This window comes from Tachysurus fulvidraco, chromosome 2, assembly GCF_022655615.1.
Source record: "Tachysurus fulvidraco isolate hzauxx_2018 chromosome 2, HZAU_PFXX_2.0, whole genome shotgun sequence".
Lineage (NCBI taxonomy): Eukaryota > Metazoa > Chordata > Actinopteri > Siluriformes > Bagridae > Tachysurus > Tachysurus fulvidraco.
The window spans coordinates 16207942-16220312 of NC_062519.1; the positions used below are offsets into that span (position 1 = coordinate 16207942).

Here is a 12371-nt window from a genome sequence, read left to right on the forward strand (position 1 = left end):
AACCGGAGAACAGCCATAATTGGTAAAAGTATGATGTGCTCTGTCTCTTCCATTCCTCCACACAAACACACATGCACACACACAAACACACACAGAGACACAGACACACACTCGTACTAACACACACACTCCATCATACACAGATACACCTGTTCTGGCTCTCTGAGGATGCCAGCTCAGCATGCTAGTAAAGCCTGAAAAACATTTTAACACACCTCTGTGTGTGTGTGTGTGTTATGTAAAACAGAAGAGTCGATGTTATGCCGTCTAAAAGGATCTCATCTCGTCTTTTCAGCATGCACATGTTAGGTGTGTTTAGCTTTTAATTTAACAATTAAATTTAACTTTGGCGCTCTCATCTTTCCTCATGATGAATGTGAATCTTGTCAAAAGCATCGTTCGAATTCCTCTCAGTCTCCCGAGAGATTCTGGTTGGTCGCTAATTCGTTTTCAGCGATTGTGCCAAAGACTGGGTCTAAATGCCATCACACCTAACGCACAGTGAATGGAGAAGCAGGCTACAGCTGGAGTAATCAGATGAGTACAGCGTGTGTGTGTGTGTGTGTGTGTGTGTGTGTGTGTGTGTGTGTGTGTGTGTGTGTGTGTGTGTGTGTGTGTGTGAGACTAACTTTACTGACTGACACATGGAGCTATAATTAAGGCTCAGGGTGAGAGCAGAGAGCAGTGAGACCAGATGGGGCAGATCCTCCCACCAGGAGCTGTCATACTGAACATCACACACTGATCTCAGATCAGCCATCACAACCATCAAGAACTCTAAATCACCAGCGATATCACTGATCTCAAATCTGTCACCATTGAATGCACAGAAACAGCAATATCACTGATCTCAGTTCAGCACATCGCATCCATCAGGAACTCTAAATCAGCAGCTTATCAGTTATCTCTGATCTCAGATCAGCCTTCAGATAATCTCTCACGGCCCAAAATCTTTAAAATGCTTCTGTTTAGTGTTAAAAAATCAGATGGTTTTATAAACACAGGAAACCATGTTTGTTAGCGTAAGCTGGAAAGCATGAGCAGGGTCTCGTCGTGTCTTTCTATCTTTTCTAGCGCTATCACTTGGAGAGTCGGAGAAACGTGATGCAAACGTGATGTTATAAACGTGCTGCTTACATGACGCGAAGCAGGAAATTATGCTACGCTAACGGTCAGTAACGTACTCATTTCCCTTTGTCCTGTAGTGTAGTCTCTCAATGTAACATCAGGGATCACTTCCCGTCAACATAGACCAGTATTCATTATTTAACTCCATGCAAAATAGATTTTGTCTAATGATTACAGCTATAAGAATTATAGTGTTGAATATTTTTATACATACAAAGGTGAAAGACATTATGGTGTGAATATCTAAAGGGAATATGGGGTACGTATATGTGTAGATATGAGCTGGAGGAATATTGAATAGCAGAAACAAACATGTTTATTTGATACTTGTAGAAGTAAAAGAGCTAAAATCTTTTTTTTTTTTTTAAAGTACAAAATTTAACTTGTTCCTGACTACCGCAGATGTAACGTAGCGTCTCTGATGCGCCACAGGTCAATCCGACGAGAGATGTTTCTCCTACGCAGGCTTTAAAGAAAGCACGACGGTCTGAACTATACATAATAAAGACTCCACTTGCTCGTACGCATTCAATCTAAACGAACCGGCGAGTCTCGTCTCTGTCGTGAAATCAGTCTAATTTTCAGAGTTAGCAATGTAAACTCGAGGTTCTCTAAAGGTGCTGGTGGCCTTGGCGTTTTCAGTGACTAATCCATCGATGCGGCTTCACTCGCCTGCCCGCTCACTTCCTTCCTTGCTTTCTTTCAGATGCTTCTTACAAAGAGCTCAGATCTCATCGCCATTCAGCGTATTTCAGGGCTAAATGATGATCTAGGTGCAAACACACACGTACGCACTCTCGCGCGCGGTGACGTACAAGCGTAGGATGATGCACGTATGAACGAAGGATGATTAGTAGTAAAGCTCGACATCGACACGTCCAGATCGAAATCAGATAATTACCAAGAAGCATGTGGAAAAGGTGACGATCTTCTCAAGACTCAATCAAAACTGTTGACTCCGATTGGTCAGAAAGTGTTGGTCGCGTATTCAAGGATTGATATTATAAAAGGGGGAGCACGGTGGCTTAGTAATTAGCACGTTCGCCTCACACCTCCAGGGTTGGGGGTTCGATTCCCGCCTCCGCCTTGTGTGTGCGGAGTTTGCATGTTCTCCCCGTGCCTCGGGGGTTTCCTCCGGGTACTCCGATTTCCTCCCCTGGTCCAAAAACATGCATGGTAGGTTGATTGGCATCTCTGGAAAGTTGTCCGTTGTGTGTGAATGAGAGTGTGTGTGCCCTGTGATGGGTTGGCACTCCGTCCTGCCTCGATGCCCGATGACGCCTGGCACAGGCTCCCCGTGACCCGAGTAGTTCGGATAAGCGGTAGAGAATGAATGAATGAATATTATAAGAGCGACTTGTTCTCGTTTCCAGGGACAGGGACATGAAGAACAACCGGATTTGATTTTTCATCTGTAATCGATCAGCCACGATAAAGTATGAATATAAAGAAAACGTCTCATTTGATTTGCACTAAATTTATCACGAGTTTTGTTTTGGTAAACAGTCACATTGAGTGACACTGACCCACGTTCCCTTTAAACCTACTTACCTCCATAAATGATGCTAATATCATTTAATGGGTGATTCATTATTTACTAAACATTCAAAAAGCATCAGTGCGTGTGAGTGTTAAGAGTAATGACTCTAGCGTTCAGCATTCGCTCTGAAAGGTGTCTAAAGGCTCCTACATATGAATGCTGTAAATAAAAAGAATGCTAACGTAGTGTTACCCAGAATTCCATTAGTTTTGATTGATAAAGTGTGTGTGTGTGTGTGTGTGTGTGTGTGTGTGTGTGTGTGTGTGTGTGTGTGTGTGTGTGTGTGTGTGTGTGAGTGTGTGTGTGAGTGTGTGTGTGTGTGTGTGTGTGTGTGTGAGTGTGTGTGTGAGTGTGTGTGTGTGTGTGTGTGTGTGTGTGTGTGTGTGTTCAGTCAGTTGTACACTGCACAACTCCACCATGGGGAGAGGAACAGGATGTAAGGGACAGAGGGTGAGAGCGGAGAATCTCCAGCAGGGAGCAGGATCTCTTTCTCTCTCTCTAACACACACACACACACACACACACACACACACACACACACACACACACACACACACACACACACACACACACACACACAATCAGTTCATCTCCCTCACACCATCACACTCGCCTCTTTCACCTGCGGTGCTACTAGCCTTTCTTTTCTTTCCCTTCATTACCTCTTGTGCTTTCTGTCCTGCTGCACTTTCTTTCGTTCTCCTCGGGTTCGATCTTTTCTTTCATTGCTTGCGGTTACATTGTTCCTTTTTTTTTGCTGCACTCCTTTTGTCATTTCCCCCTTTTTTTGGTATTCCCTATTTCCTCTCTCTTTTCCCATGATTTTTTTGTTTATCTTTCTTTCCATCCTTCCCTACCTCTGTTTTGGATTCCCTTCTCCTTTTTTTTACTCTTTTTTTATTCACGCTTATTCTTTCCTTCCTCCTTACTTACTTTCCTTCCAAATATTCTGTACTTCCTTCCATCATTTTCTTCCTCTTTTCCATGCCTTCCAATCTGTTTCCTTCCTTACCTTCTAAATATTCCTTTATTCCTTCCTATCTTCTTTTCCCTTCCTGGTTTTCTTTCTTTCCTTCATTTCCTTCCTTCTACGCCATCCCACTGAAAGCTCATCAGGAATCCTGTCACTCACCTCTTTGGACCAACATGGTGACTTCACTGCCTTTAGGGCACTTGCTGAGCAGATCCACCACCTGGTTGTGAGTCAGATTCTGCACATTCCTCTTGTTCACTTCCACGATTATATCGCCTTCCCTGAGCCCTCGGCATCGTGGGTAATCCACGATCTGCTTGACACGCTGGCCGCTGCCCCCTGGGCTGTCTGCGATGGTGAAGCCGAAGCCCTTGTCTCCTTTCTCCATGTGCACTGTGATCAGCTCGGGCTGCGTGGCGATGGACGACGCCAGTGTGACGGCGTCTCCGGCAAAGCGCTGCTCCTGTGAGCCGTCGTGGGTGGGCTCGTGGGCAGGGCTTAAAGGGCGTGGTGGTTCGCTGTCGGTGCCGTTATGGCTTCCGTGGCTGGACGGCGAGTCATAGCTTTCTTGGCCGTTGACTATGATAGGCTCCTTGTCCACGATGGCCACAGAGGTCACCAGGCTGGTGTTGGGGTCGTCGGGGTCAAAGGGCAGCGGGTAGCCTCGGCACAGCTCCAGATCCACCATGGAACCGATAGGAATGGACTGGAAGATCTTTACCACCTGCGCGTGTGTGTAGCCGAGGACACAGGTGTCGTTTACGCTGACGATTACGTCACCTGAGGAGGAAGACAGAAGAACTTTTTGCCAAGGCTTGTTTACCACCAAAGGGGAAAAGCTTCAGAGGGTCGTTTGTTTTCTGTGATGCCATGAATTTACAAATCACGGAAGTGGGGAAACAAGACGATGAAGGCGCTCACCTGTCTCCATCTTGCCATCCAGAGCGGCCGGGCCGTCCAACACCAGACTCTTAATCTGGAGGAACTCATCTGGCTCGTCTCCCCCGACCACCGTGAAGCCGAATCCACGGCGGCTCTTCCTCAGCTTAGTGTTAATGAAGGTTCCCTTTAGTTCGGCTGGGTTCCGTGTGAAGAAAGGCTTCACTCCTGCGGGGTGGAAAAACAACGGCCAATAAAACGACTGACGGGCATAAAATATGGCGGACAGTAAACTGGTTCCTTGCTAAATGAAACATCAGCATACCTAAAAAAAGGTTATGCATTATAACCAAGATCTTATGCATTATAAAGCAGTGTTGCATTTAGCATTATCAATTAGCTGAGAGGGAGCGACCCCGGTTTAGCGAGGAAACGGCACGTCAGTTAGCAGAACCCAAGAAGAGTGCACAAGGAAGCAGCGGGTGAGACTGATGGAGATGTGTGATTGGCCTGTCCTCACCTGCCATGAGTGACATCACACAAAGAGAGAGAGAGAGAGAGAGAGAGAGAGAGAGATGTTCTCAGCACTGTCTCAGGTCAATAATTACATCTCAAGCTACTTAATGCAACGAGACAAAATTAAGAGCCTCTGCAGCATTTAGTAAAGAAATTCACCTGATCATTTTTTTATGATTAAAATATTCATGATTTTGGTGTGAAATGTCTGCTGGAATACAAGCATGTTCACGACGTCATACGCACTTTCATACAAATGTATTACGCTAACAGCTTTCTTTTGAAGCCAGGGCTCATGCCATGCTAGCATGGTGGTGCAGTCCCAGAAATTAGCTTGCACCTCTTTGCTGTACCAAATCCGATGTGCCGAATAACAATTCCTCTTTTGAAAGAACGAAATAACGTGCGTTTAAACATTTCCCTAGCAAAAGGCTGTTAGTGGCGTATCCAGGCTGTGCGTGGGGCTAACAGCATGACCACGTGACGGCCTTACGCCTTTGCTAAAGCCATCAGATGCTGTGAAAGAGCTGAAAGACTTCATCAGAAGTGATGCTGGGTGGCGTGTGAGAGCTATTATCCTATTATTTTAGCCTGAATGTGTTAAGTGTGTGTCATTCACAAAGCCTAATAATTGAGGAAAAATTGGAGGGCTTTCAAAGCACACAAGGGAGAACAAGAGAGAGAGCAAGAGAGAGAGAGCAAGACAGAGAGAGAGAGAGCACCGGGCTTCGAGATCAACACTTTCTCATTTGGAAACACTTTTTTTTTCCCAGAGAGAAAAAAATAATAGTTTAGGGAAAGGAAAGAAGAGGAAACGTGAGCTAAGATTGATATTGAGAGATAAAGTGCAGCCTTATTGGTGAAGACAAATCACATACGTTTGGCCTCCACTGAGGGAAAAGGAGGCCCGGGGCTTCTGTGCGTCTCCTGGTGAAGGGCGGCGTAGCTGGCTAGCGGTGCTCTCGAAGCGTTCTCTTCTATCCACTCTGAAAGATTAAGATCTGTCTGTCTTACCACAGTCACACTCACCTTCTTATGCTAATCAGCACGACCGGCTGTTAGAGTTAGAGCCAAGATGGCCGCCAGCGACTATGCGACACCGCTGCTTGATTTTCAGGTGCGATCTCAGCACTAGAGCAATCGATAGCAGAATGAAATGTCCAAAAATGTGTGCCAAAGACTGAGAGACAGAGAGAGACGGAGGTGAGAGAAAGGTGGTGTGATAATGAAGGTGCTGTTTAGAAGGCTGGAAACGGGCCGTGAGCCAAATCCCGCGAGGACAAGCCTGCATTTAAAGTGGGGCCTTTGTTAAATGCAAAATAGGGCAAGGACACGTGGCCTGATACGCTCCCTGAGAAACGGCAGGCCGGTTTCATCGCTTTCCATCCATCCTAAATGATAAGGAACATATGGAACCATAAAGGTCACATTGCAGGCCACGTAATTACTGACTGTAGGCAACCGGTTCAAGTCGTCCTCAAGTTCCCCAGCCATCGGTGAACAGGAATCTAACTCCGTCGAGCAAGTATATTCAGGGATGTTTCACAGGTACGCGGTACCTTTAATCGTTTCCTGTCATCACCATTCGGATTTCAGATCAATCAAAGTTGCCAGATTTTTTATTTTAAACCCCATTCAGGGTTTTTTTTTAATCATGTCTAGACCACCATCTTTAAACACGAGTGATCGACTTTACACAAAGAAAAACCTGAGATAGAAAATATGGACTGAAGAAGCAAACGGCTGGCAAACGTAAGAATGTAACATCCATATGATGTTGGACGAAGGTGAAGAAGGTATGTGACGTGGGCATGCGATGGGATTTTCAGTCCATTCCGAGCCTAAACTACATAAGGCAAAATCTACAGCCATAACAACTGACTTTTATAAACATATCTTAAGTCAGGAAACAAATTAAGATATTTGCTAAATTATAGTCCAGGTATTTTCACGTATATCTTTCTTATCTTTAGCGTGGCTTCACTCCAACGTTATTCAAGGGTGTCTTTAGCTGGTCAGGATTTTAAAAACATCAGCACGACGTCCTCCGATTCAGAGTGATGGACATGGATGATTCCAGAAAAACAGAAAAGAAGGACGGAATACTGGACACAATACTCACCCTCTGCTGGCTGCGACTGTTCCAACTGCTTCTTCCTCTTAGCTTCCAGTATGGGATTCTCATACTGTGTCTTTCTGTTGATGTGACTGACAGAGAGAGAGAGAGAGAGAGAGAGAGAGAGAGAGATCTTTAGATATATAGAAAATTAGATAGAAGATGGTAATTAATGTATCTTGGTAAAGGAGGCATGGCTTCTGAGTGTGCCAGTCTCAGTGAAGGAAGCATGGTATCTGAGTCCATCTCAGTGAAGGAGGCGTGGCCTCTGAGTCTGCCAGTCTCAGTGAAGGAGGCATGGTATCTGAGTCTGTCTTAGTGAAGGAGGCGTGGCCTCTGAGTCCATCTCAGTGAAGGAGGCATGGCCTCCGAGTCTGCCAGTCTCAGTGAAGGAGGCATGGCATCTGAGTCTGTCTTAGTGAAGGAGGCGTGGCCTCTGAGTCCATCTCAGTGAAGGAGGCATGGCCTCCGAGTCTGCCAGTCTCAGTGAAGGAGGCATGGCATCTGAGTCTGTCTTAGTGAAGGAGGCGTGGCCTCTGAGTCCATCTCAGTGAAGGAGGCATGGCCTCTGAGTCTGCCAGTCTCAGTGAAGGAGGCATGGTATCTGAGTCTGTCTCAGTGAAGGAGGCATGGCCTCTGAGTCTGTCTCAGTGAAGGAGGCATGGCCTCTGAGTCTGCCAGTCTCAGTGAAGGAGGAATGGTATGAGTCTGTCTCAGTGAAGGAGGCGTGGCCTCTGAGTCAATCTCAGTGAAGGAGGTGTGGCATCTGAGTCTGTCTCAGTGAAGGAGGAGTGGCCTCTGCCTGTCTCCATCTCAGTGAAGGAGGCGTGGCCACTGTGTGGGACAGTCTCAGTGAAAGAGTCGTGGCCTGAGTGTGTGTCTCACTAATAAAGGCATATGGCTTGTGTGTGATGTAGTTAAGGCAAAGGCATATCCTTGCACAATGCATGTGTGTATGATTGAGTAAATTAGGCCTTGGATTACAGTAAACAGCATCATATAATCACAGTAAAGTGGCATCACGGGGTGAGAACACACACTAGCCCAAGTTCCTGACTGGATACTCTTCCGCCATGGTTGGATGTCTCAGAGGTGCAGACACCTACAGCACACTCATGTTTATGCGTGGCGTACACAGACACAGTGTCCAGCAGGAAGGACGAGACACCGAGAGCAAGCTTTAAAACGATCTAAAACGTCAGCTGAAGTCGGGATCTGCTTGAGTACAGGTCTGGGCTTCTGTGTGAGGTTTTATACCACAATTAAAGCACAAGAAGAAACCCTGAGGGAACATGAGGTGTAGTGCGGGTGAACTTATTTCATTACTTACTCTACGTAATAAACCCCGTACACTGGATCGTCGATTCTTTCCCACCCGGCGGGCAACTCTGGAGAGAAGAAGAAGTAGAAAGGGAGAGAAAAAAAAAAGAGGGAATGATCTCCAGCGCTGCCGCTAATTAACGAACATTATTCCTCCTATCCTCAACTATTGGTGGTGTGATCATACAGACAGGAGGGAAAAAAATATTACATCTTTAATTGCAGGATAACAGAGAAGTTATCATAGAAGCTCACAACAACCTTGAGTCAAGAGTAAACTTCTCAGACAAGACCGAAGCCAACAGAGAAAGTTCTTTAACTATCCAAAGGACCCTCGAAGAAGCTTTGCAACCTAAACCGTGTGTTGAGAGGATTTAGAGGACGATGACGTGCTGCTATAGAAAAATAATCAACAACACGCTGGTGTGATGAATATATCTCTGAAGATCTGTAATCTTGTGATGATCGTATTCCTGAAGTCACCTTACGTCACGAAAACATCACCGTAACAACAATTACACGCGAGTGTGATCTGTCACACTCATCTGAGTGTAAACTGATAACATAGAAATAATGGAGTGAGCTTTAGCCCTTCCGTCGCAGCCGGACCTATTCGGTAGTCTTGCCCGTCACAGTGCGTCTGGCTGTAAATCTCTGGAACGCTGACTCACTATAGCGCACCTGATTAAAAGCATAAACTGAACTGTGCTTTCATATTCACGGCTACAAAGCGCACTCCTGTGAGTGATTAACACTATAAACATTTGTACTGAATTATACATGAGGCTCGCACGCCGCCGCGTGTAGCGTCTCGTTCGCCGTTGTGACAGAATTCACAGGCGTTTAATTAGCATAACATCCAGATCCAGAGGAACGGCGTCTGTCCAGCTCCAGGGATCCGGCGTCTTAGTTCTGTCGCCTCTTAATTGGCCGGTGGACGTATCAATTTTCTTTTTTGCGGCCAAACCAAAGTGGTTATCTCTTGCTGGCAGTGTGATGACAAATTAGCCTGACTGTCACTCTGTTCTAATGAATCCATAAATGTCAGACGACGCTAATTGCAAACAATTAACAGACCTCAGGTGGTTCGGTTCCTCGGAGGGAGTCCACTTGCATATTTCCTGACCTTCGCCTGCTCCGCTGTTTATGGTCTTGTATTTTGTGATTATCTATTTATTCGTTTACTGAAAAGTTGCGAAGTGAAACCCCGAGATGTTACGGATGAAATCTGCTTCAACTGCGGCACCGCTAATCACGAGTGACATTACGGCATTACCACATCCTGCTCCGTCGTAAACACTACAGCTCTTAATGGCACTTACACATACATATATTTTCTGTACATACATAAACATACACACACACACACACACACACACAGTATAGACAAAATCTGACACTAACACTGGAGACTCCTTCAAAACCATCAACCGAAACGTCACCAGATCAAGTGAAGCATCTGGGGTTCGCGAACCAGTTAACGTGATTAAAGCTGCACTGCTGCCACAGCTGGTGGGAGGTGGGGTGGGGGTATTCCTCTAGGATTTCTGACCAATCAAATCTGATGTTTATAATCTCATTCTCAGTCATCAGTCAATGAACTATTTCTGTCTGATTTAGGATGTAATACAGTAACCATTGGAGGATTTTGGTTTGAAATTTTGTAATTATTTTGATTTGACTAAAAATGAATTATTTCTCTATAATAATATATAAATATAAAATTAAGATAAATAAAGCTCTCCTGCTTTATACTAGTCGAATGAAATGGAAAAAGGAAATCGCAAATCTTTGAATCTTTCGCTTGATTTATCCTCATGAACCTACGTTTCATGAATAAGCTGCAGAAGTCGTAGTTACTCAGAGGCCCATAATTAAACAACTGACCCTTTAACCAGAAGATTATCAGATCAAATCTCAGAGAGCTTGGATCGGATGAATGACTAATTACACGCTGACTAGTGTTCGGATATAAAACTGTAGCGTCTCGTACTGGTCGGAACAAAGCAGCACTTTAACTGGTGTGCAGGCCTCCGTTTTTGTCCCCCACACAGATTCGAGCGATGTGCGTTTGTTAAACCGTTCACGTTCCTCTCTGATCCAGTCTGTGCCTCTAAAGGCCTGTCACATCTTGTCCTGACGCCGTCTGGCTAATGTTTCCAATTTCGCAGATCAATATCTATTGACCTCAGCCTTCCAGTGCGCCCGAGCATCCGAGGCACCAGGGCTGGCGCTAACTATATCAAATCCATTTCCGGGACTGTTGAGATGTTTTACTTGTGTGATGCAGGGTTCTGAGCTTCAGACAGACGCCAGAACCTGGTGTTAGACTTCGTGATATGAGAAACATGTCTCGACATGAACGACTGCGTCGTTTCGGAGAGAACGGATCGTACGCCGGCGATTGCTCTGACTGAAATGTTCCGACTCCGACAGGCTGCTGATGATCTCGGCTATGAATTACGCTTCGGTTGCGAGAACGCCGATGAATAATGCATGTTGTTTTGTCGTGTGGATATTCCTGCTTTTGAATAATACCGCGTTTTTATGGGGACGTGAAAAAAACCAGAACTCGGGACTATAGAGAAGTAGAAAAAATGTTAATGAAGAGCTGCGTCGTGCTCATGGTACATGCTCACGGTACATGCTCGCGGTAAACCCTAAAGGTAAAAATAAAGTTTCCCCAAAGACCCATGGCCTACCTAGATCATTGTCCAGTTCCTCAGTATGAACTCCTTCTTCTCGAGCAAGGCAGAGAGGAAAAAAAGAGGGAAAGAGGGAGAGAGAAGCCACAGTGAGAATGTGTCAATCATAAGTCAGCGCAGTGTGAGGTTAAAGACGCCCAACTGTGGATCTGTTCATTAGCATAAACAACAGAAGAAAAGTTGTCTTCTTCATATAACATAAACTGCTGCAGGTGCTGCAAGAGGCCTTTTTGTCTAATAACATAAAAAAAAATTCAGACTATAAAATGTTTTTGCCCTGAAGCAGGTGCTGTGATTTATACCCAGTTATAAACTCTGCATCAGCGCGATGTCGTCATCTGCTTATTTTTAACCGGCGAAGGAAAGAAATAACACGCAATAAAGCCAAAAGACATGTAATTGTTTCATACAATATTTTTATAACTTATAAAGATATTTATTTTCAAGGCCTCTTGAAATATAAAGTCCTTTCAATGACGTCTTTTTGTGGGAAAAAGAATCCGTTCCGGTATGCAAATGAGCGAAAGGAATATTAATATGCTCTCATTTGCATATCGCATAAATCATTCAAACTGCTTTATGTAAAATGTGTTTAAGTCCAAACACCTTTGGGTAAAGGATTTACTTTAAAAAAATGTTTTGACAATTTTTTATTCGTTCATTTAAAGTCCAGACGAAAGGATGTTAATGGGAGACAGAAAACGAGTCTGGAGTCTGGAGGAAATTATGATGTGACTTAAAAAGCACGAGGAGAAAATGACTTGGCACGTGGACAAATGGTTGTTTTTAAGAAGACGGTCGATAAACACGACCTCATTAACCGACAGAATTCCAGGAAGCTGTTAATATTTCAGGAAATCGTTAAATCTCTAAGAGGAACGTCTGTATGTGGACGGCATTAACTCTGGGTTTCAGAGGAATACGGAGAGGAGATGCGTATAAATCAATGTCCGTTCCTTTTACACATATTGAACACCATTTGATCTCATTTCATAACATGAATAACAGTTAATAAACATAAAACCCATCTCTATGACACATTATAACAATCCTGAGAAGTACTAATGAGACTTTAGTGCAACGCGTACAAACAAATCAACGTGCAGATATATCGATAAACGATTATTTTTGGTTAAAACCTTCGCTCCACTCATGACCTCTAGGGGAGTTTGTAGGTAAATAGATAAGACAGAT

General features: G+C 44.6%; 1 protein-coding gene across 8 annotated transcripts in view; it reads right to left on the minus strand.

Moving 5' to 3' along the window:
- Positions 1–12371, minus strand: part of magi1b (membrane associated guanylate kinase, WW and PDZ domain containing 1b) — a 120708-nt gene that overhangs the window by 31453 nt on the left and 76884 nt on the right. For 5 of the 8 annotated variants that reach the window (XM_047808847.1, XM_047808850.1, XM_047808859.1 and 2 more), the window contains exons 7-12: positions 11175–11210; positions 8483–8540; positions 7159–7244; positions 5915–6022; positions 4563–4748; positions 3801–4421 (exon numbers count right to left, since the gene is read on the minus strand). In XM_047808847.1, the coding sequence (XP_047664803.1) occupies positions 3801–4421; positions 4563–4748; positions 5915–6022; positions 7159–7244; positions 8483–8540; positions 11175–11210 (1095 nt within the window). The remainder of the gene's footprint in view (positions 1–3800; positions 4422–4562; positions 4749–5914; positions 6023–7158; positions 7245–8482; positions 8541–11174; positions 11211–12371) is intronic. The other 3 variants (XM_047808845.1, XM_047808864.1, XM_047808851.1) reach the window with 3 other exon arrangements.